We start from the raw sequence: 25751 nt of genomic DNA, 5'->3' as shown, positions 1-25751 counted from the left end.
CCACCATACACATGCTTCTGGGAGCATGTAACACATGAACGGCGTTGCACACGATGGAATTAAATACGTGATCAGATCACAGGACCGTGATCATTCTTGGGCTGTGCTCTGAACACCACAGTGAGCTGGTGATCAACAGCCTGATATTGTACTACTCATTCCAGGCTACCAAACACTGCTTGCACTGGGGGTAGCTCACAGTATACCTGTGTCAGTCTTCACCCCTACAGTGTGTCCAAACAGCCACTATGAATTGTGTAACATTTTGCCTGATGAACAGTGGTGAGTACTGCAACCTCTAACCCCCCCAGGGACAATGCTGTCAGCAGAAGTCACTTAATCATTTATGGTTCCATCACTCAGATCACCGCCCCGTTCCTAATATTCCACTATACAGCAGCTATTGACCAGTTACATCCAGCATAAAACCCATATACTGTATTATTCAGTACTATAGACAGAGCTAGGCCAATTCTTGATACTTACCATATACTGGTGCCAGGTTTATGGGCTGTCTGCCATCTACATAATTGTTGTCCTAGATTAAACAGCATGGCTGCTTCCTTCCACTCTGGTGTAGTTAATGGTAACAGAGCCAAGCTGCAGTAACCACACAGCCACTAGTAAGGGACAGCGCTGTTTTCCAGTCTTTAAGCCTTTCTATAGGTTATATGTAATGTAGTGACTGAATTTACATTGCAGCCTTTTATTCACAGCTGCCCTTCAATGGATCCTAGTTGCAAGTAGTCTCTCATGGAAGTATTTCTCCCACCAATACTCTAGCAGTGAGGTTTGTGTGGCCAGGATTCTGCAGTCTGCACTGGTTCTCATTAATCAGTACATCTTCATTCCTGGACAGATTTCCCTCAGTTGCAGCTCATTAAGGAGCATGTGTTTTCCACCTTATTTACAGGCTGAAGGAGGTGTCCAACCCTGGTAAGATTAATGGTTCCCTCTGACCTACCCTCTTTATGTTATGCATTAGAAGGCAATTGAGACATTTTATTGCATATAATTAAATGAAAACAAAGGCCATCAGTTTCCTGTGAGCCAATGTATACACCAATAAACCTGCTAAAATATGATCCAACACTGCACCTACCCAAACCTGCCTGTCCCCACCCACATTCAGCAAGTGTCTGCACCTCGTTCCTGATGATCAGTACAGCTGCATGATAAATGCAGGTGTAACACCACTACTTCCCTCCCAGTGTGCAAGATGCTGCCTTGGAAAGGGGCATCTAATCATGTCCAGCAAAGTTTACTGAATTGCAGCACCACCTAGTGTCAGAAACAAATGGTTACTAGAGAGGCTCTGGAGGTGCCATCCATATTCACACCCAGTTTAAATAAAAACAAGCTGATTATGCAGATGAAGAATTTTTTTTTTATTAAGGGTTCACATCTTCAGGTTAATTCTGGAAGGGGGAGAAAAAAAAATAAATTATAAACTAAAGTCAACAGCTCCCACATTACTAGTTATTACAATGCATCGTGATGTGTGGCACTTACCGCTGGGCACTCCAATGCACCGCTGTTAATATCGTCAATGATATCATGTGGGTGTCTGCCGTCCACATTGCAGCCCACGGACTGTGCTGTTCCAAGGATTTCCTTGATGGTTCCTGCAGAAGAAAACCAAACAGATAAGGCCTAGTTCACAGTGCACTAAAGATATGTGCTAACACATGGTAGCATTTCGCTACCATGCGTTAGCCATATAGGTCTATGCACAGCAAATGCATCAGTTCGCTGTGCGCTAGACCCAACGCACCCAAAAACACTGCAGACCACATTCAAGGGTGCATCGTAAAGTAACACATGCTGATTTCAGCATGCATTACTATTACTGCAGCCAATGGGAGTGTTAACACATCCGTTACATAGCGTTAGTGCCACTAGGTAACAGATGTGGCTCAACACATGGCCCCTAACACAATGTGAACCACCCCTAAGACCAATCCAGATCAAGATTACCAGACCCCATTTATCACCAAACTAACCTGACAGCTCTCTGGCCAGGGATCGGGGCCTCATCTGACGGGCAATGTTGATCACTTCATCCATGGAGATGTTGCCATTGTGTTTTACTGGTAAAATACAGAAACCCACAGATTAGCAAGAGCCAGGCATTATTTGTGCATCTGTCCCCATCCTTACGGCACAGAATCACTCACAGGCAGAGTGAACCTGTTTCCTAAAGGTGGAGTCTTCTCTTAGCACACCACTGGACTATACACAGTCACTGCAGACTGCTACAGTGGCGGGTGGCTGAGGAGCCGGCAGGTCAGCCCTGTATAGACACCACAATGAGGGCCAACACTTACTGTTCTTCTGCTTCTTCCTGTCACGGGGCGGCTCCTTGAGGGCCTTGATGATCAGAGCAGAGGCAGATGGCACAACCTCAATCTGCAATACAAAGTTAATTCTCATTGGATGTGTCCTCAAGTTATAACGCTGCAAGAAACAAACGCTCTAGAAGAGCGCACCACTTAATGGGAATATGCAGCAGATTTCTGCTACCTAGTCAGAGCAGCCTGATGTACGTAAAGAAGCCAAATCCAATGATGTATCACTTACATTACTGGGTGCACACGTTCTGACAGTATTTAGGTTTAGTAATGCAGCAGAATTGAGAAAGCTGCCCCCACCCACATCAAGCTCTATATACAATTTTTATATACATTGAGCTTATCACAGGAGGGGGCAGTCAGACTAGCAAGCTGTGCCAGCTAGTCACAGCAATGATAATCACCAGGTGATAAAACCTTCAGGGTAACAGCACACAGCACAACTTTGAATTCTGTGTTCTAACCCCTACATCATGCAGTCCTCAGATTACACAGCAAATACCTGCTGACAGATTCCCTTTAAAGGGAATGTCCACTACTGCAATTCAGGATGTAAATAAAAGACATGGGATATTCCTTCCACAACAGAACCTTTCCCCACAGGGTGATGTGGAGATTTCACATCAACCTGCAATTTTAATTTTATTGGGGTCCTGAATTAAGCACTGGTTGTACACTAGTAACTAAACCCTTAGGCCATGTGCACACGGCACGGATTCTGCTGCGGATCCGCAGCTTTTCAGGCTCTGCAGGTCTGCAGCAGATTTAGCTGCGTTGTACAGTACCATTGTTTTCAATGGTAAACTGAAAAACACTGCACATGCTGTGGATTTTTCTGCAGGTTCAAATCCGCAGCATGTCAATTATTTGTGCGGATTCCACTGCGGTTTCACACCTTCTCCATTGTAGGAGTGAAACCACAGGTCTTTTGACTTGAGAATTTACCTGTGGATTTTTTCAAATCAGTGCAGAAAAATCTGCAGGACCTACATCTACGTGTGCACATAGCCTTAAAGTGAACCTGTCTGCAGGATTGTCACAGTAAGCTACAGACAGTATCTGGTCAGAACCATTATACTGATTACAATGATACCTGGTGATGAACTCAAGTCTTGTAGTTGATTTAATCTTTCAGTTGTTAATGATCTGCCTGTGCCAGCCTGTGGGGGGGGGTCTCCATGTGGTGCTCTGCTTAGGCATTCATAATGCAGCCTGCTGACAGGTCACTGATCCATCACTGACCTGCCCCCTAGTTTACATTATAGGTACATACTAAAAAACCCTTCTGCAGGCAGCACTGCAGCATAATTGCATGATAAATTCGCCAATAATAAATGTGCTTGAGGTGAGCCTGACGGTATCTGCACCCACACAGTAGCAGCTATCGGTGTATATAGAGGTGATCAGATAGCTGCTACTGCGCAGGCAGGTGCCAATTTCAAATGAATTTTTTGATACCATCAGGATCACTTCAAGCACATTTATTACACTGGATGATGCAGGACACACCACCACCATGAAGCAGCACAGTGATCGTATGAAGAGGCAATGTACCAAGCCCAGAGACGCCTGTAGTAGTGGTGACTAGGAAGCAGGACTGGAAGGGGGAGCAGCGCTGGTCCAGGAGGCATGTACACTTTACTATGCAGACCCTTGCTGCAATTAAAAGGGAACCTGTCACCCCACCCAGGCATTTAAGTAAAAGCCACCTTTTGCAGCACTAATGCTGCATTCTGTCAAGGTGGCTTTTATTTGGTGTACTTTCCACCACATAAGCGTTTTTAAAATTTGCCTGACATACCAGAAGTTTGACGGGGGGGCGGGGGCAGGTCTTTCCCCCTCAGACAGCTCACACCCATCAGTCATGTCCTCCTTTTCAATTTGGCACCGCCCCCTCAGCATTCTGGTATGTCAGACAAATTTTAAAAACTCTTACTTATGCGGTGGAAGGAACGCCAAATAAAAGCCACCTTGACAGAATGCAGCATTAATGCTGCACAAGGTGGCTCTTTTACTAAAACGCCAGGGGGGGGGGTGAGCGGTTCCCTTTAACAGGTCATCCCGAATTGAACCTTGAATTGGGGATAAGCACCCCAGAAATAAGTTAATCCAGCACCTTGGTATTGGTGGCAAACACCATCGCATCCAGCCCCTTCCGGTGACCTGCTTCCCTTGTAATCAGACCTAGTCAGTACCTCCCCTGTAGAGAAAACTCAGGACTATGGGAAAACCCTTTAAGAATGCAGGCTGCAGGAGCAAGAAGCCCCTTTTACCATTTTAGCATAAGGATGAGGGAAGGAGCACATTACCTGCGCCTGCCTGTTCTGGATGGTCAATTTGATGGTGATCCTCAGCCCCTTCCAGTCACCAGTTGCCTTGGCAATGTCATCACCAACTTTCTTGGGAGACTGGAAAAAAAAAAAGCCAACACATTAGATTCCACTAGTACCTGGCAGATGCAGGGTGCTGCTCATCAGAAAGGGAAGTCAGGCCGAATCTTCCATGGGGAGCAGATGACTTACCAAACCCAGAGGGCCGATTTTCGGGGCCAGAGCAGAGGTGGCTCCAACCTCCCCACCGGTGCATCGCAGGAACACTAAGGACGAGAGGCCAGAACGAGATTAGTACAGAGGAGGCGAGCAGGGTACGCAGCCCTGCTGCGGAGCAGCCATGTTCTCCAGCTTTCGGCACAGGGCAGATCACACACAGAGCCGCCCTGTTTCCTAAGTGGAAGTTGCTGTAAGCTCACCACTGGACTGTGCCCAGACACGGCAGACCGGCACAGTGGCGGGTGGCTACGATCCCCCACATTACAGACTAAGGGCAAACACTGGGACAGAGCCTAGCTAACCCCTTCCCATCCCAGAGGAGCCACCATGGTGCGGCTGAGGGGCACAGTGGCGGGTGGCTACAATCCCCCACATTACAGACTAAGGGCAAACACTGGGACAGAGCCTAGCTAACCCCTTCCCATCCCAGAGGAGCCACCATGGTGCGGCTGAGGGGCACAGTGGCGGGAGGCTACAATCCCCCACATTACAGACTAAGGGCAAACACTGGGACAGAGCCTAGCTAACCCCTTCCCATCCCAGAGGAGCCACCATGGTGCGGCTGAGGGGCACAGTGGCGGGTGGCTACGATCCCCCACATTACAGACTAAGGGCAAACACTGGGACAGAGCCTAGCTAACCCCTTCCCATCCCAGAGGAGCCACCATGGTGCGGCTGAGGGGCACAGTGGCGGGTGGCTACGATCCCCCACATTACAGACTAAGGGCAAACACTGGGACAGAGCCTAGCTAACCCCTTCCCATCCCAGAGGAGCCACCATGGTGCGGCTGAGGGGCAGTGGCGGGAGGCTACGATCCCCCACATTACAGACTAAGGGCAAACACTGGGACAGAGCCTAGCTAACCCCTTCCCATCCCAGAGGAGCCACCATGGTGCGGCTGAGGGGCACAGTGGCGGGAGGCTACAATCCCCCACATTACAGACTAAGGGTAAACACTGGGACAGAGCCTAGCTAACCCCTTCCCATCCCAGAGGAGCCACCATGGTGCGGCTGAGGGGCACAGTGGCGGGTGGCTACAATCCCCCACATTACAGACTAAGGGCAAACACTGGGACAGAGCCTAGCTAACCCCTTCCCATCCCAGAGGAGCCACCATGGTGCGGCTGAGGGGCACAGTGGCGGGTGGCTACAATCCCCCACATTACAGACTAAGGGCAAACACTGGGACAGAGCCTAGCTAACCCCTTCCCATCCCAGAGGAGCCACCATGGTGCAGCTGAGGGGCACAGTGGCGGGTGGCTACAATCCCCCACATTACAGACTAAGGGCAAACACTGGGACAGAGCCTAGCTAACCCCTTCCCATCCCAGAGGAGCCACCATGGTGTGGCTGAGGGGCACAGTGGCGGGAGGCTACAATCCCCCACATTACAGACTAAGGGTAAACACTGGGACAGAGCCTAGCTAACCCCTTCCCATCCCAGAGGAGCCACCATGGTGCGGCTGAGGGGAAGTGGCCGGTGGCTACAGTCCCCCACATTACAGACTAAGGGCAAACACTGGGACAGAGCCTAGCTAACCCCTTCCCATCCCAGAGGAGCCACCATGGTGCGGCTGAGGGGCACAGTGGCGGGTGGCTACAATCCCCCACATTACAGACTAAGGGCAAACACTGGGACAGAGCCTAGCTAACCCCTTCCCATCCCAGAGGAGCCACCATGGTGCGGCTGAGGGGCACAGTGGCGGGTGGCTACGATCCCCCACATTACAGACTAAGGGCAAACACTGGGACAGAGCCTAGCTAACCCCTTCCCATCCCAGAGGAGCCACCATGGTGCGGCTGAGGGGCAGTGGCGGGAGGCTACGATCCCCCACATTACAGACTAAGGGCAAACACTGGGACAGAGCCTAGCTAACCCCTTCCCATCCCAGAGGAGCCACCATGGTGCGGCTGAGGGGCACAGTGGCGGGAGGCTACGATCCCCCACATTACAGACTAAGGGCAAATACTGGGACAGAGCCTAGCTAACCCCTTCCCATCCCAGAGGAGCCACCATGGTGCGGCTGAGGGGCACAGTGGCGGGAGGCTACGATCCCCCACATTACAGACTAAGGGCAAACACTGGGACAGAGCCTAGCTAACCCCTTCCCATCCCAGAGGAGCCACCATGGTGCGGCTGAGGGGCACAGTGGCGGGAGGCTACGATCCCCCACATTACAGACTAAGGGCAAATACTGGGACAGAGCCTAGCTAACCCCTTCCCATCCCAGAGGAGCCACCATGGTGCGGCTGAGGGGCACAGAGCAGCGATCACAGGTACCTGCGATCACGGAGCACAGGCGCTGGGCCGCAGAGACAGGATCCCAGACACCGCAGCTTCAGAGAAAGCCTATACTAAACCCTCCCGTGATATCCGCCTCTCCCGGATGTACGGTCACAGCGGACACGTGTGGGCCTACCGCACCCCCCGGAGAAGCCTCCGTTCACATTACCGCGTTGCTCGATGAGAGCCGCACTCCCGGCTCCTGCGCTGCGGCCTGCCCGGTGTGGCGGGGCTCACATTGCCCTCTCCCGCCTCACGTACCGATTTTAATCTCAGTGGGATCGAACTTAGGAGGCATAGTTGTGCCGGACTAAGGGGCTCCGCTTCACTCTGGCCGGTTTCGGTGTCGGATGAACCCGGATTCGGGACGACCGATGAGAGTTACACCTCCACTAGCTAGCCTGGGAAGCGGAAAGAGGGCGGGAGCAGGACGGCGCGACGTATAAGGGGAGTAAATCTCGCGAGAATATACTCCGGGCGGCCATGTTTGTTTCGGTCAATCCAGGCGGCGCTAAAGCTCTCGAGAATGTACCGCTGGCACTGGCAGCCATTTTTGTATCTGGTTGCCCGGAATTCTGTGACGGAAGTCATGAAGCAAAATGTGTTTCTGAGGTGACCAGCGATACATCCGCTCATAGTTTATGCGCCAGAGGAATCCTCAAGCTGTTTTACATCGGATAGATGAGAGGCGACATTACTTGTCATGCGCGGATTGACCGCTAGATGGAGCTCTGGTAGGGATGGGCGAAGTAGATCACGTGATGACTGGGAACCCGGAAGCGTGAGATGGCTGCGGACTCAGAGGAGCTGTTGGAGCTGGGAAGACATTGAGGGGCCCCGGGGAGCCTTTGGCCCCCTCCAGCGGTGAGTACCGGCCCCCGCCTCACAGGATGTTCGCTTGAAGAACTGTTACCCGTATTAGTAGCACTAAGTGTAATCTGTGGCTGCTCGGATTCAGTGTCCTGTTTGTGTATAGATAGGTTGCTGGATTACCAAACAGTCTGGATTATCAGATTTATATAGGAAACATGTAAGTGGGCTGGAAATGAAATGTTCTGGTAAAATTTACTATTGTGTTTGATGCCGGAGGGAACGTCTGGATTGTCAGATGAGAGGGGTTATGGATCATCAAGTGTCAGATTATTGGACGTTTACTGTCTGTACACCCACAATCATAGTTCCAGCCTCCACCTTGCTTATAAAATAATATAGCAGAGATTTCTCCACAAATCACCTCACAATGTCATTTTCCTGACTTCTACGTTTTCTGGATCATTCACCTCATCGTGACAAGCGTCCCTAGTCCTTAGTAGAACCCCTCTGGCTGTTATGACCTGCTGCAGATCTGATAGCTACACACCGGCTCCCGACAGCCTTCCTGGCGAATCTTAGCTTCATTAGCAATGGACTCCAGGTTACTAATGATTTATTTGTCCAGGAAGAGGATCAAAGATAAAAAAAAAACAAATCTCTTGCCCACATTTTCTTCCCTTTATTCCTTCTAAATATGTATGACATGTAGAGGAGGTGCGTGATACTCCGTGATCAGGCGGCTGCAGCAGACCCAAGAATATTGGTGATCTGGAGACCTCTGCCTATGAGGACCGGGCTGGGGGTCCTTAGGAACAAAGCCAGAAGCTGCTGTCCGAGAATGCGTCAGGTCGCAACAGCCCGAGGCTCTAAAGACTCTGGTTATGAGGGCGTGAATAATCTGCGACTGCAGGAGTAAAACTGGCATCATGTGCTGAATATGGAGAAACCGCCTTATATTATATGTGTTTAATTATTCACATTGTTCTTGTTTATTGCAAACGGCAGAAAGTTTCTTCATTTTGCGTGTTTGTTTGTACATACAATGGGGAAGGGAAGGACAGGGGTCATTTGTGTTGGTATCATTAACATATTCCATGTGTATAATGAAGGGAAAGGGCTAAGAAGCCACCAGATTTTCTCAGGGTCCTATTAATGCTGGATTATATCACATCTGAGACATGGAATATTCTCCTTCTGTGTCCCTGCTGGATTATTGGATTATCACTGACTATAACCCTGAGACTGTGGATGTTTCTATATATACAGCAGAGGAATGCAAAGTATCTTCTCACATGTATATAGGTGACACAAGGTGTTTACGCCTTGGTATTATAGGCTTAAATACATCTGCTCAGCAGACAGTATCACACAGGATAGGATTAGATACACAGCTCAGCAGACAGTATCACACAGGCTAGGATTAGATACACTGCTCAGCAGACTGTATCACACAGGATGGGATTAGATACATGGCTCAGCAGTCAGTATCACACAGGATAGGATTAGATACACAGCTCAGCAGAGTATCACACAGGATATGATTAGATACACGCTCAGCAGTCAGTATCACACAGGATAGGATTAGATACATAGCTCAGCAGTCAGTATCACACAGGATGGGATTAGATACACAGCTAAGCAGACAGTATCACACAGGATAGGATTAGATACACAGCTCAGCAGACCATATCACACAGGATAGGATTAGATACACAGCTCAGCAGACAGTATCACACAGGAAAGGATTAGATACACAGCTCAGCAGACAGTATCACACAGGATAGGATTAGATCCCCAGCTCAGCAGACAGTATCACACTGGATAAGAATAGATATACATCTGCTCAGCAGACAGCATCATACAGGATAAGATTAGATACACAGCCCAGCAGACAGTATCACACAGGATAGGATTAGATACACAGCTCAGCAGACAGTATCACACAGGATATGACGGTATCACTGATTGGGTGGATCAAGGAAATGCTGTAGATATAGTATATCTTGACTTCAGCAAAGCATTTGACAAAGTCTCTCATACAATCCTTATTGAAAAAATGACTAAGTATGGAATGGACAAGGCAACTGTTAGGTGGATTCATAACTGGCTTAGTGATCGGACCTAAAGAGTGGTTGTAAATGGCTGCACATCCAGTTGGAAGAATGTCTCAAGTGGGGTACCATAGGGCTCTGTCCTGGGCCCTGTATTGTTCAACATCTTTATCAACGATTTAGATGAAGGAATTGAGGGTAAACTGATTAAATTTGCTGATGACACAAAGCTAGGAGGGATAGCTAATACTAGAGAAGAGAGAGAGAGGATTCAAAAAGATTTAAATAAACTGGAGAAGTGGGCAGCAACTAACAGAATGGTTTTTAACAGGGAGAAATGCAAAGTACTACATCTGGGCAATAAAAATGAAAAAAGCATATATAGAATGGGAGGAATAGGGCTAAGTGACAGCACATGTGAAAAAGACTTGGGTATACTAATAGATCACAGACTGAATATGAGTCAACAGTGTGATGCAGCAGCAAAAAAGGCAAATGCAATTCTAGGATGTATTAACAGAAGCATACAGTCTAGATCACGTGAAGTCATTATTTCCCTCTACTCCTCTTTGGTCAGACCTCATCTGGAATATTGTGTCCAGTTTTGGGCACCACATTTTAAAAAAGACATCAACAAACTGGAGCAAGTTCAGAAAAGAGCGACCAGAATGGTGACCGGTCTGCAAACCCTGTCTTATGAGGAAAGGTTGCAGGATTTGGGAATGTTTAGGTGCAAAAGAGAAGACTGAGAGGAGACTTAATAGCTGTCTACAAATATCTAAAGGGCTGTCACATTGTAGAAGGATCAACTTTATTCTCATTTGCACAAGGAAAGACTAGAAGCAATGGGATGAAACTGAATGGGAGAAGACACAGATTAGATATTAGAAAAAACTTTTTGACAGTTAGAGTGATCAATGAGTGGAACAGGCTGCCACGAGAAGTGGTGAGTTCTCCTTCAATGGAAGTCTTCAAACAGAGGCTGTACAGACATCTGACTGGGATGATTTAGCGAATCCTGCTTTGAGCAGGGGGTTGGACCAGATGGCCCAGGAGGTCCCTTCCAACTCTACGATTCTATGATTCTAGGATAGGATTAGATACACAGCTCAGCAGACAGTATCACACAGGATAGGATTAGATACACAGCTCAGCAGACAGTATCACACAGGATAGGATTAGATACACAGCTCAGCAGACAGCATCATACAGGATAAGATTAGATACACAGCTCAGCAGACTGTATCACACAGGATAGGATTAGATACACAGCTCAGCAGACTGTATCACACAGGATAGGATTAGATACACAGCTCAGCAGACTGTATCACACAGGATAGGATTAGATACACAGCTCAGCAGTCAGTATCACACAGGATAGGAACAGATACACGGCTCAGCAGACAGTATCACACAGGATAGGATTAGATACACAGCTCAGCAGACAGTATCACACAGGATGGGATTAGATACACAGCTCAGCAGGCAGTATCACACAGGATGGGATTAGATACACAGCTCAGCAGGCAGTATCACACAGGACAGGATTAGATACACGGCTCAGCAGACAGTATCACACAGGATAGGATTAGATACAAAGCTCAGCAGACAGTATCACACAGGATAGGATTAGATACACAGCTCAGCAAACAGTACCACTAGTGGGTGTGTGAGGGCAGTGATGCTGGACATATGGGAACATTGCACTACAGCTGATATACAGGTTGAGCAGAGCTGCGCCAGTTGAGTCTGTACTCTGTTTTTCTTAGAAGTCGGTATGCCTGTTGGTGAATCACTGATGTGTTATGTGTGAGGACTGTAATCAATGCTCTTCACTCACTTATTATATATGTGCCCTGTGCCTCTCCTCATTATATGGAATCTGTCATAATCAGGACTTCACTGGATTTTAGAGTCATTTATTGGGACATTGCTCTGGTGACACTGACTGTCAGACACGGGTAATCTAGAACAGCCTGACACTGCCAGTAGTGGTGGACAGTGTTTTTTTTTATAACTTCTCCCCTTTGTGTTGTAGAGTATTTGTGTGTTTAATTCTCAGTGTTGGCCTGCGGTCGTGCTCCACTGCCTCTGCTGTGAGTGTGCGGCTGCCCTCTGCTGTCGGTGTGCGGCTGCCCTCTGCTGTCGGTGTGCGGCTGCCCTCTGCTGTCGGTGTGCGGCTGCCCTCTGCTGTCGGTGTGCGGCTGCCCTCTGCTGTCGGTGTGCGGCTGCCCTCTGCTGTCGGTGTGCGGCTGCCCTCTGCTGTCGGTGTGCGGCTGCCCTCTGCTGTCGGTGTGCGGCTGCCCCCCTGCTGTTAGTGGGCTCTTCCCTCCTCTAAGTGTCAGTGTGCGGCTGCCCCTCTGCTGTCGGTATGCAGCTGCCCTCCTCTAAGTGTCAGTGTGCGGCTACCCCTCTGCTGTCAGTGTGCTCTTCTCTCCTCTAAGTGTCAGTGTGCAGCTGCCCCTATGCTGTCGGTATGCGGCTGCCCTCCTCTAAGTTTCAGTGTGCGGCTGCCCCTCTGCTGTCAGTGTGCTCTTCTCTCCTCTAAGTGTCAGTGTGCGGCTACCCCTCTGCTATCAGTGTGCTCTTCTCTCCTCTAAGTGTCTGTGTTCGGCTAACCCTCTGCTGCCAGTGTGCTCTTCTCTCCTCTAAGTGTCAGTGTGAGGCTACCCCTCTGCTGTCAGTGTGCTCTTCTCTCCTCTAAGTGTCAGTGTGCAGCTGCCCCTATGCTGTCGGTATGCGGCTGCCCTCCTCTAAGTTTCAGTGTGCGGCTGCCCCTCTGCTATCAGTGTGCTCTTCTCTCCTCTAAGTGTCAGTGTGCAGCTACCCCTCTGCTATCAGTGTGCTCTTCTCTCCTCTAAGTGTCAGTGTTCGGCTAACCCTCTGCTGCCAGTGTGCTCTTCTCTCCTCTAAGTGTCAGTGTGCAGCTACCCCTCTGCTATCAGTGTGCTCTTCTCTCCTCTAAGTGTCAGTGTTCGGCTAACCCTCTGCTGCCAGTGTGCTCTTCTCTCCTCTAAGTGTCAGTGTGCAGCTACCCCTCTGCTATCAGTGTGCTCTTCTCTCCTCTAAGTGTCTGTGTTCGGCTAACCCTCTGCTGCCAGTGTGCTCTTCTCTCCTCTAAGTGTCAGTGTGCAGCTACCCCTCTGCTATCAGTGTGCTCTTCTCTCCTCTAAGTGTCTGTGTTCGGCTGCCCCTCTGCTGCCAGTGTGCTCTTCTCTCCTCTAAGTGTCAGTGTGCAGCTACCCCTCTGCTGTCAGTGTGCTCTTCTCTCCTCTAAGTGTCTGTGTTCGGCTGCCCCTCTGCTGTCAGTGTGCTCTTCTCTCCTCTAAGTGTCAGTGTGCAGCTACCCCTCTGCTGTCAGTGTGCTCTTCTCTCCTCTAAGTGTCTGTGTCCGGCTGCCCCTCTGCTATCAGTGTGCTCTTCTCTCCTCTAAGTGTCAGTGTGCAGCTACCCCTCTGCTATCAGTGTGCTCTTCTCTCCTCTAAGTGTCAGTGTTCGGCTAACCCTCTGCTGCCAGTGTGCTCTTCTCTCCTCTAAGTGTCAGTGTGCAGCTACCCCTCTGCTATCAGTGTGCTCTTCTCTCCTCTAAGTGTCAGTGTTCGGCTAACCCTCTGCTGCCAGTGTGCTCTTCTCTCCTCTAAGTGTCAGTGTGCAGCTACCCCTCTGCTATCAGTGTGCTCTTCTCTCCTCTAAGTGTCTGTGTTCGGCTAACCCTCTGCTGCCAGTGTGCTCTTCTCTCCTCTAAGTGTCAGTGTGCAGCTACCCCTCTGCTATCAGTGTGCTCTTCTCTCCTCTAAGTGTCTGTGTTCGGCTGCCCCTCTGCTGCCAGTGTGCTCTTCTCTCCTCTAAGTGTCAGTGTGCAGCTACCCCTCTGCTGTCAGTGTGCTCTTCTCTCCTCTAAGTGTCTGTGTTCGGCTGCCCCTCTGCTGTCAGTGTGCTCTTCTCTCCTCTAAGTGTCAGTGTGCAGCTACCCCTCTGCTGTCAGTGTGCTCTTCTCTCCTCTAAGTGTCTGTGTTCGGCTGCCCCTCTGCTGTCAGTGTGCTCTTCTCTCCTCTAAGTGTCAGTGTGCAGCTACCCCTCTGCTGTCAGTGTGCTCTTCTCTCCTCTAAGTGTCAGTGTGCAGCTACCCCTCTGCTGCCAGTGTGCTCTTCTCTCCTCTAAGTGTCAGTGTGCAGCTACCCCTCTGCTGTCAGTGTGCTCTTCTCTCCTCTAAGTGTCTGTGTTCGGCTGCCCCTCTGCTGTCAGTGTGCTCTTCTCTCCTCTAAGTGTCAGTGTGCAGCTACCCCTCTGCTGTCAGTGTGCTCTTCTCTCCTCTAAGTGTCAGTGTGCAGCTACCCCTCTGCTGTCAGTGTGCTCTTCTCTCCTCTAAGTGTCAGTGTTCGGCTAACCCTCTGCTGCCAGTGTGCTCTTCTCTCCTCTAAGTGTCCGTGTTCGGCTGCCCCTCTGCTGTCAGTGTGCTCTTCTCTCCTCTAAGTGTCAGTGTGCAGCTACCCCTCTGCTGTCAGTGTGCTCTTCTCTCCTCTAAGTGTCAGTGTGCAGCTACCCCTCTGCTGTCAGTGTGCTCTTCTCTCCTCTAAGTGTCAGTGTTCGGCTAACCCTCTGCTGCCAGTGTGCTCTTCTCTCCTCTAAGTGTCCGTGTTCGGCTACCCCTCTGCTGTCAGTGTGCTCTTCTCTCCTCTAAGTGTCCGTGTTCGGCTACCCCTCTGCTGTCAGTGTGCTCTTCTCTCCTCTAAGTGTCAGTGTGTGGTTGCTCTCTGCTTGCTGTCGGGGAGTGGTGCCATAGAATAATAGACTAGTTAGGCTGTATAGTCTCCGGAGGCTCGAGCTCTGCATGTCTTCTGTTACAGCTCACTGTCTGACCGAGGACCGGGCCGCCAGACATGATGCCGCTTTTCTTCAGGAAGAAGCAGAGCGGAGAGGCAAGAAAACGCCTAGAATATCAGATGTGCCTGGTGAGTGCGGGGAGGATGGTGCCGCTTGTTTTCTTCTACCAGCATGAAACATTGATGCCAGTAGATTACATCAGACAGAACTGATCTCCTCATAGGATGTTCTGCAGCAGTGCGCTGGGCTAAGTAGCTGGCGCTCATCCGGTTCTAGATAGGGTTCTTGTTTCATTCCCAACATTGTCATCTAGAACAAAGCAGCCCTGGCAATCACCCTCGTTATCTGCGCTTATGGCAGAGAGTCAGCAGAGCTAATGCCATCTGAGATCAATTAGATTAAATACAGAGTGTCTCTGCAGTGGTATTGGTAGATTTACTCAGGACTGGAGGGAACAAAATAAGTCTCTCTATATATGAAACTGAATGTATGTATGTATGTATGTGTGTGTGTATCACGAACCAATCACAAAGCATCTTTCATTTCACCAGAGCTGTTCAAAAGAAGCTGAGCTGTGATTGGTTGCTATGAGCAACAGTTTTCCTTGCAACCAATCACTAAGCATCTCTCATTTCACCAGAGCTGGTTAAAAGAAGATGAGCTGTAATTGGTTGCTATGAGCAAGTTTTCCCACTTGACAACACCTCAGCAGACACTGACATGGTGGGAGAAATCTAGCTTCCCCGGAAACATAAGCTCCCAGCCACTGTCTGCCCCCCCAGAAAGGAGCACAGAGCACATGACAGAAATGAATCCCCCCTCCCGGATAATTGGTATGCAAGTTAGGACAAATCCACTCAGCGTTTTGGTACTGACCCAGGGCCTTTCTTAAACGGATCTCCGGTATGGAATGCAGGGCAAATCCATCCAGTGCTTTGGTTCTGACCCCAGGCCTCTCTTAAAGGGATCCTCGGTATGGAAGTCAGGGCAATTGCCTTCAAATGCTCTTTTACTGACCCCAGGCTCTCTTAAAGGGATCTCCTGTACGGAAGTTAGGTCAAATCCACTCAGCGCTCTGATTCTGACCCCAGGCCCCTCTTAAAGGGATCCCCGGTATGGAAGTGAGGGCAAATCCAATCTGCACTTTGGTACTGACCCCAGGCCTCTCTTAAAGGGATCTCCGGTATGGAAGTCGGGCAATTGCCTTCAAATGCTCTGGTACTGACCCCAGGCTCTCTTAAAGGCATCTCCTGTACGGAAGTTAGGGCAAATCTGTCAGTGCTCTGATTCTCACCCCAGGGTTCTATTAAAGGGATCATTGGTATGCAAGTCAGGGCAAATCCACTCAGCGCTCTGGTTCAGATCCCAGGCTTTCTTAAAGAGATCTGCAGTATGGAAGTTAGGGTAAATCCCTCAGCGCTCTGATTCTCACCTCAGGATTCTATAAAAGGGATCCCCGGTATGAAAGTCAGGGCAAATCCACTCAGCACTCTGGTTCTGATCCCAGGCCTCTCTTAAAGGGATCCCCGGTATGGAAGTTAGGGCAAATCCCTCAGCGCTGTGGTTCTGACCCCAGGCCCCTCTTAAAGGGATCATTGGTATGGAAGTCAGGGCAAATCCCTCAGAGCTGTGGTTCTGACCCCAGCCCTCTCTTAAAGGGATCCCCGGTATGGAAGTTAGGACCGTTCCACTCAGCGCTCTGGCTCTGACCCCAGGCTGACGGGATAATGTGGGATATTAGGGGTAGTAGTCCGGTGGCTCTGACTGGATGATGTGGGGTATTAGTGGTAGTTGTCTGGTGGCTCTGGCTGACAGGATGATGTGGGATATTAGGGGCTGTAGTCCGGTGGCTATGGCTGATGGGATGATGTGGGATATTAGGGGTAGTAGTCCGGCAGCACTGACAGGATGATGTGGGATATTAGGGGTAGTAGTCCGGTGGCTCTGGCTGACGGGATGATGTGGGATATTAGGTGTAGTAGTCCGGCAGCACTGACAGGATGATGTGGGATATTACTGGTAGTTGTCCGGTGGTTCTGGCTGATGGGAGGATGTGGGATATTAGGGGCAGTAGTCCGGTGGCTCTGGCTGACGGGATGATGTGGGATATTTGGGGTAGTAGTCTGGTGACTCTGGCTGACGGGTGATGTGGGATATTAGGGGCAGTAGTCCGGTGGCTCTGGCTGACGGGATGATGTGGGATATTAGGAGTAGTAGTCCGGTGGCTCTGGCTGATGGGAGGATGTGGGATATTAGGGGTAGTAGTCCGGCAGCACTGACAGGATGATGTGGGATATTAGTGGTTGTTGTCCGATGGTTCTGACTGACGGGAGGATGTGGGATATTAGTAGTCCGGTGGCTCTGGCTGACGGGATGATGTGGGATATTAGGTGTAGTAGTCCGGCAGCACTGACAGGATGATGTGGGATATTAGTGGTAGTTTTCCGGTGGTTCTGGCTGACGGGAGAATGTGGGATATTAGGGGCAGTAGTCCGGTGGCTCTGGCTGATGGGATGATGTGGGATATTAGGGGTAGTAGTCCGGTGACTCTGGCTGATGGGATGATGTGGGATATTAGGGGTAGTAGTCCAGTGGCTCTGGCTGATGGGACGATGTGGGATAGTAGGGGTAGTAGTCCGGCAGCACTGACAGGATGATGTGGGATATTAGTGGTAGTTGTCCGGTGGTTCTGGCTGATGGGATGATGTGGGATATTAGTAGTCCGGTGGGCACTGGCTGACGGGATGATGTGGGATATTAGCTGTAGTAGTCCGGCAGCACTGACAGGATGATGTGGGATATTAGTGGTAGTAGTCCGGTGGTTCTGGCTGACGGGAGGATGTGGGATATTAGGGGCAGTAGTCCGGTGGCTCTGGCTGACGGGATGATGTGGGATATTAGGGGTAGTAGTCTGGTGACTCTGGCTGACGGGATGATGTGGGATATTAGAGGCAGTAGTCCGGTGACTCTGGCTGACGGAATGATGTGGGATATTAGGGGTAGTAGTCTGGTGACTCTGGCTGACGGGATGATGTGGGATATTAGGGGGGGTAGTCTAGTGGCTCTGGCTGATGGGATGATGTGGGATAATAGGGGTAGTAGTCCAGTGGCTCTGGCTGATAGGACGATGTGGGATAGTAGGGGTAGTAGTCCGGCAGCACTGACAGGATGATGTGGGATATTAGTGGTAGTTGTCCGGTGGTTCTGGCTGATGGGAAGATGTGGGATATTAGGGGCAGTAGTCCGGTGGCTCTGGCTGACGGGATGATGTGGGATATTAGGGGTAGTAGTCCGGTGGCTCTGGCTGACGGGATGATGTGGGATATTAGGGGTAGTAGTCCAGTGGCTCTGGCTGATGGGACGATGTGGGATATTAGGGGTAGTAGTCCAGTGGCTTTGGCTGATGGGATGATGTGGGATATTAGGGGTAGTAGTCCAGTGGCTCTGGCTGACGGGACGATGTGGGATATTAGGGGAAATAGTCCGGTGGCTCTGGCTGACGGGATGATGTGGGATATTAGGGGTAGTAGTTCGATGGCTCTGGCTGACAGGATGATGTGGGATATTAGGGGTAGTAGTCCGGCGGCTGTGATGGGATGATGTGGGATATTAGGGGTAGTAGTCCAGTGGCTCTGGCTGACGGGATGATGTGGGATATTAGGGGTAGTAGTTCGGTGGCTCTGGCTGACGGGATGATGTGGGATATTAGGGGTAGTAGTCCGGCGGCTGTGACGGGATGATGTGGGATATTAGGGGTAGTAGTCCAGTGGCTCTGGCTGACGGGATGATGTGGGATATTAGGGGTGGTAGTCCGGCAGCACTGACAGGATGATGTGGGATATTAGGGGTAGTAGTCCGGTGGCTCTGGTTGACGGGATGATGTGGGATATTAGGAGTAGTAGTCCGGCAGCACTGACAGGATGATGTGGGATATTAGTGGTAGTTGTCCGGTGGTTCTGGCTGACGGGAGGATGTGGGATATTAGGGGTAGTAGTCCGGTGGCTATGGCTGATGGGATGATGTGGGATATTAGGGGTAGTAGTCCGGTTGCAGTGGCAGACGGGATGATGTGGGATATTAGGGGTAGTAGTCCGGTGGTTCTGGCTGACGGGATGATGTGGGATATTAGGGGTAGTAGTCCGGTAGCTCTGGCTGACGGGATGATGTGGGATATTAGGGGTAGTAGTCCGGCGGCTGTGACGGGATGATGTGGGATATTAGGGGTAGTAGTCCGGTGGCTCTGGCTGACGGGATGATGTGGGATCTTAGGGGTAGTAGTCCGGCCGCTGTGACGGGATGATGTGGGATATTAGGGGTAGTAGTCCGGTGGCTCTGGCTGACGGGATGATGTGGGATATTAGGGGTAGTAGTCCGGTTGCAGTGGCAGACGGGATGATGTGGGATATTAGGGGTAGTAGTCCCGTGGCTCTGGCTGACGGGACGATGTGGGATATTAGGGGTAGTTGTCCGGTGGCTCTGGCTGACGGGATGATGTGGGATATTAGGGGTAGTAGTCCGGTGACTCTGGCTGACGGGATGATGTGGGATATTAGGGGTAGTAGTCCGGCGGCTGTGACGGGATGATGTGGGATATTAGGGGTAGTAGTCCGGTGGCTCTGGCTGACGGGAGGATGTGGGATATTAGGGGTAGTAGTCTGGTGACTCTGGCTGACGGGATGCTGTGGGATATTAGGGGTAGCTCTGGCTGATGGGATGATGTGGGATATTAGGGGTAGTAGTCCGGTAGCACTGGCTGACGGGATGATGTGGGATATTATAGTGAATGTGGCTATGCGGAGTGGGTGGGGCTCTACACTCAGCTTTATATATATATATATATATATATATAGATATAATCATAATAATTTCTTATAAATAGTCGTACTTATAAAGTTATAAAACTTGGCTCTGCTGCATCAGTATGTTTTTATTTATGGGCAGCACAGTGGCTCAGTCGATAGCAGTGCAGCCTTGCAGCGCCTGGAGTCCTGGGTTCAAATCCCTCCAAGGACAAAATCTACAAGAAGTCTGTATGTTCTCCCCGTATTTGCGTGGGTTTCCTCTTGGTTCTGTAAAGCGCTGCGGAATATGTTAGCGCAATATAAAAATAAAGATTATTATTATTTTTGAGCTCCTGGAATCAAAATGAGTTTATCTGTCTATATTCAGGCGAAGGAAGCCGGTGCTGATGAAATCCTGGACCTCTCCAAATGTGAACTGTCAGAGGTAACACCATGATCTGCCTGTATAATATCTATCCATCCATCCTTCGTGTTACCTCCTGTAAATGGTCATCACCCCCATCCTCTTGCTCTTTCTGGATTTCAGGTCCCTGATGCTGCTTTCTCCACCTGTCGGGTCCTGCAAAAGAAGGTGGGTAATGGAGTCTGGTGCCCCTGGACTGTGCTACTGAAGTATGGGGAAAGGAAGGAGGATGCAGGATTACAATAGAAGGCATTTCTATACCAGCAGCACAGATTATTTCAGGATAATTGTATTTTTGGGGGGCTTTTATCTCATGTGCTATATGGTCCGTTTCAGGATGTAAACGGGGTCTCGCAGACTGGGAGTGAATGATTCAAGGCCCACAGCAGCACAGAGTGTTTTAGGAGTGGAGTATGCTGATTTCCTATCAGGCACTAACTGGGAATCAACACCCAAAACTATCGGAGAACATTTAGTGATACGATTAATTTATCCTAGCAGCACAGAGTATTTCAGGACAGTGATCTTATAGAGAAGCTGCTATCTGGACCCTCATGTGCTGCGTGGTCCATGGCAGGATGTAAGGGGGAATTTGCAGGCTGGAAATGGATGGAGCAGGGGCTGAGCAGCACAGAGTATTTCAGTACATAAGTATGCTTCTCTCCTATCAGGCAGTGACTCAGACTCAGCATCCAAAGCTATCAGAGAACATTTAACGATAGCATTAATTTATTCACCCAGCACAGAGTATGTCAGGATTATTAATCCTAACGATTTTTTTTCTTTCCAGGTGTTGATTCTTCATAGTAATTTTTTATCGCAGCTGGTCCCCAAGTCCATCCAGATTTTAGATTTAGCCACTTTAAAGGTAATAATTTCTGGTATCCGTTGCGGTTCCTCATCTCCAGATCTGATTGTTCCCAAACTTTTTTTTTTTTTTTTTGTAGGTTCTGGATCTCCATGATAATCAAATCACATCAATTCCTGTAGACATAGGACAGCTCAAGTCCTTGCGGGTAAAGGGAGAGGACAATTGGGGACCAAGAAGTGATTTTAAATGGGGGGTTGGAATGGACCCGGCACAGGTGGAGCAGACCTTGTTGCAGTAACAATTATTTGGAAATTCTGCCCCAAGTGCTGTGAAAATCCTTTATTTCAGCAGCCAGTTTAATGACCAAAATGAGTAAGAATGAGTCTGTCTTTGTTTTTCATCCCTAGGTTCTGAACGTGGAGCGAAACGTCTTGCGTTCTCTCCCAGACTCCATAGGAAATTTAGTCCAACTCCAGACCCTGAATGTGAAAGGTGAGCGCCCAATATAGTGACCATCACACAGCAAAAACTTCTGGAGCTTTCCTTTTTATCTTCTGTTCTAAAATCTCGCCAATTTCCAAAATTTCTGCTTGCTGTCAGTGGATGGAAGCCTTTTTTATTTCCAGTTCAGTGACCCAAAAACCCAAGATCTTTAAGATCTTTACTCAGCCCTGAACCTTGTGTACAGCCTTTGGATGTGAGCCAGATTGTATCCTGTCACTAACAGCAAGCAGAGATCTTAAAAACGGTGAGGACTCAAGCATTTGAAATGAAGAGAAAGTTGCTGACGTTTTACATAATATAATGGCTATTTGTCAAATTCTCCCAGGATAAGCGTCATCGGAGGCTGGCTCTGGGTCCCGCAATCACTTACTAATTATTCTGTACATATCCTTCAGGAAATAAGCTGAAGCTGCTTCCCCCAAGCGTTGGTGGTCTGCGCTGCCTGCGTACGTTGAACATCAGCGAAAATAGACTCAGTGAGCTTCCTCCGGCTCTGGCCAACGTCCGCACATTAGAGGTAATTGATAGAACCAGTATGTAGTACAACTATCCGTTCTGGAGGGGCGTCCATTCCTCCCCATGGCTGCCACCCTGTGACAGCCCAACCAGCTGTAGGGCGTCTGTTCAGCTGAATTACTCCATCTTTGTACTCCTGTGAAGCCATGGGCAGGGATTCACAGGAGATCATGACTTTCTCTATAAATTGCAATACTGTAGAAGAAGTGATCAAACAATCACAGGTTCAATTTCCCTAGGAAGGCTTAAAAAAGAAAAAGGGAAGTCAAAAGTAGTTTTAAAAACTGGGAACAAAAACACACCATATTTCAGAGAGAAACAAAGTAAAATAATCCAAGGCTAAAATATTACGGCCACTATATTAATTAAATAATAAGCAATCAAAACATAATTTGCAGCCCAAAATGGTGCCAATACAATCTACAGGTCTGCACACAAAAAAAGCCCTCATACAACTCCAGTAATGGCAAAATTTAGGGGTCTCAGGAAATGGTAACACAATCTTTTTTTTTTTTTTTTTTAATTTTCTTCCCTTTTTTTTTTCTTTCAAAAAGGACAACTCGAGCGTTTTGTTTTCAGCGCTGGAGTGGGGCTTTAAATGTAAGCCCTGTGGCCCTTGTTCTTATATTCACCTTCCGGAGGCTTTACCTTTTACCAATGCCAGTATGGTCCCACGGCATCATCTTGTGCTCATAATTTCTGACTGTCCGGAAGTCAGAAGTTACAACATAAGAGCTCAATGCAACTCTGTGAGAGCCAGTATGAGGCTCTCCTAGACTTGTATTGAAAAGGCATCTCCAGCGTGCGTCATCAAACACTGGTGCTGCCGGCAGGTCACTTTTCTCCGGAGACTGACTGGAGCAACGCTGGAAAAGGATGAAGGCAGCAGCAGGTGAGTAATAAACAGAGGGCAGGTGAATTGCATTCAAAGCAGCACTCCAGAGGTGCAATAAAAAAAATGCTGGTGTGGTCTGCACGTTTGGCCCCAATGCAGTAAAAAAGCCTATACTCCCCTCCTGTGTCGGAGCTGTACCCGCTGTGTCGACACTCACAGTCCTGGGGCTTTCGTGCGGTTTTTATGACACGTGGTACCCGGCGTCACTGTCCGCGCCTTCAGGTACAATGAACATCAGCAGGAAGTCCGGGCTGCGGCGGATTTCTCACTTTCTCTTGATGTTCGATTTGTCTGAAGACAGGGACAGTGACGCCGGCGCTGATTGGGCACTGGGGTCACATGTCCTAACAGCCGCACGGGAGTCCCAGGACCATGAGTGGCGACAAAGCAGGAACGGTGCCGGCACTGGAGGTGAGTATAGGCTTTTTTTTATTGGGGCCAAATATTTAGATCAAGAAGTTGTTGACCTTGTAGTGGACAACTCCTTTAATTTTATTGTAAAGTGAATTGTGTCATTCATAACTACAAGTCGACCTGCAAAAAAAAAAAAAAAAAATTTGCTTATGGAGATGGAAAAATAAAAAATTTGACTCTTGGACGAACAGGAGGAAAAAACAAAAGCGAAAAAACTCCAAAAATCAAATAATCACAAGGTGAATAAAGCCTTCAGTCTAAGTAAACATGTTACACATCCTTGAGTTCGGTGTTTTAACCCCTACCCCATGCAATCCTCAAGTTACATAGCAAAATATACGTAACAAAAACCTTCTGACAGATTCCCTTTAAAAAAGAAGATTGCTATTATGTGCAGCTACCACTAGAGGGAGCACACTGCTTATTTTACTATAGAGTGTCATGTATAAATGTATGCAGTGATCTCCCCCTAGTGGACATTCACTGTAAGGAGTCTGGCAGAGCTGGTAAATGACACTGGGAGCTGTAATGGTTGTCACCCAGCTTTCATAGGAACTCATAAGATGTAAGGAGATAATGACAACACTTTTTATTATTAATTTCCTTGTTTAATTACAATATTCTTCCCATATCTGTTTGCTGCCCATATTACTGTTTCATACTTGGTGAGTAGTACTGCAGTAATGGCCACTCACACTTTCTTGTAGACCCTTACTCTTGATGCTTCAGGGATGGTCTTACCTCCAGTTACGGTTTGCAGCGAGGGCACAGAGGCAATCCAGCAGTTTCTATGCAAAGGTAGCTATCCATATTGGTGAGATCCGCTTGGTTATTTGGGCTTGCAGAAATATAATGTGTGTAATAGTTATGCATCATACTCAGATTTCTTCCTCCCGCGTGCAGAGCTCGGCATTGACTATTGCCCACCGTCTCAGTACTTGCTGCCTGTCCTGGAGAACGACACTTGCGATGCAGCCGCCGACACTGTAGATGCTGCTCTCCTAATGTCTTTGAAGGAGGAAACTGAGTGGCAGGTCAGAATTCTGCAGGGATTCGGGGTACAGCCATCACAGTGACGAGCTGTCAAGGGTAAAATGGGGAATTGCACTTATATCATTTCCCTAATGCTGGGAGAGAATGCAAATGTGAATGCGCCTACCAGTGCTGGCTATTGTACTTGGATACCTTGAATGCACAAAGGAGAAGATCACTGCTTGCTGGTGGTGGATGCAAACATTATTGCTTTCAAGCTTGCATTTGCTGCTTGTTTTAGGTGATCACATAAGTGGGACATATGAAGGAATAAAGTTTGTTATAATTTGGTCATATTTGTCTTGCAGAACAAATTTTCCGAATATGAGAAGAGAAAGGTGAGTCCTGCACTGGTACAATGGCTGTGGAGAGTAAATCTGTAAAAAAAAAAAAAAAAAATATATATATATATTATATTTTATATATATATATATATATATATATATATATATATATTTTTTTTTTTTTTTTAATTAAGTCACTTTGAAAGGAACTAGGTCTATTTTACAGTCCATAGCCTAAACCCTTGGTCATTGAAATATATGGTACTAACACTAATCTCAGGTGTCCCCAGACCCTTAGGCTGGAGAAACTGAACTACTGATTCTGAAATACACAAGTCACATCCAAAACAAATACCGGACCCCAAAATTAATTCAGACCCAAGACTTCAAAAACATTACTATTAATTTTTACCTCAAATAACAAAATAACTACGGACCCCGTTTAGCAAAATTAATTCAGACTCCAAACCCTTTATTTAAATCAGACTAGACCCCTAAATAGATTCATACACCAAACCCCATAACTATTTCAGACTATATAAATTCAGACCCTAGACCAGACCTCTAGTTTTTTTAGACCCCCACAGCTGACTCCTAACTTTATTCAGATCTTACACCAAATGAACAGGTATTTACTTCCTCTCTTCGCTCCTGATTTTACTGGTTTTCCAGGGCACTGGTTTAACAACAGCTCATGGCACCTGGCCTCTATCGGTCCAGAACCAAGTACAGTCCACATAAGCCCGGTCCTGAACACATTGTAGACCATTGATTTCTTACTACGTTGTATATGGTGTCGGTCACCTCTGTTCATCTCATCTGTCGAACATGTTCTGTGTTATTTTCAGGAACAGAAAATGTTAGAAAAATTGGATTTTGAGCGTCGCCTGGACCTGGGGCAGAGAGAGCATGCACAGCTTCTCCTACAGAGCAACTCTCAGAAAAATGAGATATTACAGACTGTGAGGGAGGTGAGTGCCCAGTGCCCCAGATCTGGGTGAGGCTGGTGAGCCACAATGCCAGGTAGATATACTGAGGTCTGCATCTCTGTTTGCTCAGGAACAAACGCGATTGGAGAAAGGACTGACAGAGCATCAGCGGCAGCTGCAAAGTGACCGACAGAAGCTGCAGGAACAACTCAGACAGATGGAAGAGGGGATCTCTTACCGGATCTCTAATCTGCTGGAGGAGAATCACAGGTAAGTGTTAACTAACTG

The 25751-nt window shown here is 48.5% G+C and overlaps 2 protein-coding genes and 2 non-coding genes across 5 annotated transcripts in view; 1 reads left to right on the top strand and 3 right to left on the bottom strand.

The window, feature by feature from the left end:
- Window positions 1–1364: 1364 nt before the first annotated feature.
- RPL12 (ribosomal protein L12) lies at window positions 1365–7615 on the bottom strand. The gene is made up of 7 exons (XM_073558318.1): window positions 7447–7615; window positions 4874–4947; window positions 4661–4759; window positions 2328–2409; window positions 2004–2090; window positions 1513–1625; window positions 1365–1418 (listed from the first exon to the last, which is right to left on the bottom strand). The coding sequence occupies exons 1-7, from the start codon at window positions 7481–7483 to the stop codon at window positions 1413–1415; spliced, it is 498 nt and encodes a 165-aa protein (XP_073414419.1). The 5' UTR covers window positions 7484–7615; the 3' UTR covers window positions 1365–1412.
- On the bottom strand, window positions 2143–2268 carry LOC141070275 (small nucleolar RNA SNORA65). Its single transcript, XR_012226651.1, has one exon. It is a non-coding gene; the product is annotated as a small nucleolar RNA SNORA65 (small nucleolar RNA).
- On the bottom strand, window positions 5020–5143 carry LOC141070264 (small nucleolar RNA SNORA65). Its single transcript, XR_012226650.1, has one exon. It is a non-coding gene; the product is annotated as a small nucleolar RNA SNORA65 (small nucleolar RNA).
- A 294-nt stretch (window positions 7616–7909) lies between the features above and the next one.
- Window positions 7910–25751, top strand: part of LRSAM1 (leucine rich repeat and sterile alpha motif containing 1) — a 91702-nt gene continuing 73860 nt past the window's right edge. For both annotated transcript variants that reach the window (XM_073558317.1, XM_073558316.1), the window contains exons 1-13: window positions 7910–8049; window positions 14897–15001; window positions 20043–20099; window positions 20202–20246; window positions 20869–20946; window positions 21026–21094; window positions 21297–21381; window positions 21789–21910; window positions 23926–24016; window positions 24122–24252; window positions 24559–24588; window positions 25383–25505; window positions 25594–25733. In XM_073558317.1, the coding sequence (XP_073414418.1) occupies window positions 14930–15001; window positions 20043–20099; window positions 20202–20246; window positions 20869–20946; window positions 21026–21094; window positions 21297–21381; window positions 21789–21910; window positions 23926–24016; window positions 24122–24252; window positions 24559–24588; window positions 25383–25505; window positions 25594–25733 (1043 nt within the window). In that variant the 5' untranslated portion in view covers window positions 7910–8049; window positions 14897–14929. The remainder of the gene's footprint in view (window positions 8050–14896; window positions 15002–20042; window positions 20100–20201; window positions 20247–20868; window positions 20947–21025; window positions 21095–21296; window positions 21382–21788; window positions 21911–23925; window positions 24017–24121; window positions 24253–24558; window positions 24589–25382; window positions 25506–25593; window positions 25734–25751) is intronic.

This window comes from Dendrobates tinctorius, unplaced genomic scaffold (assembly GCF_039654945.1).
Source record: "Dendrobates tinctorius isolate UK_male_01 unplaced genomic scaffold, ASM3965494v1 ptg000013l, whole genome shotgun sequence".
In the NCBI taxonomy this organism is placed as follows: Eukaryota; Metazoa; Chordata; class Amphibia; order Anura; family Dendrobatidae; genus Dendrobates; species Dendrobates tinctorius.
The sequence above is the reverse complement of the archived record's forward strand: the minus strand, read 5'-3'. Positions and strand labels throughout refer to the sequence as shown.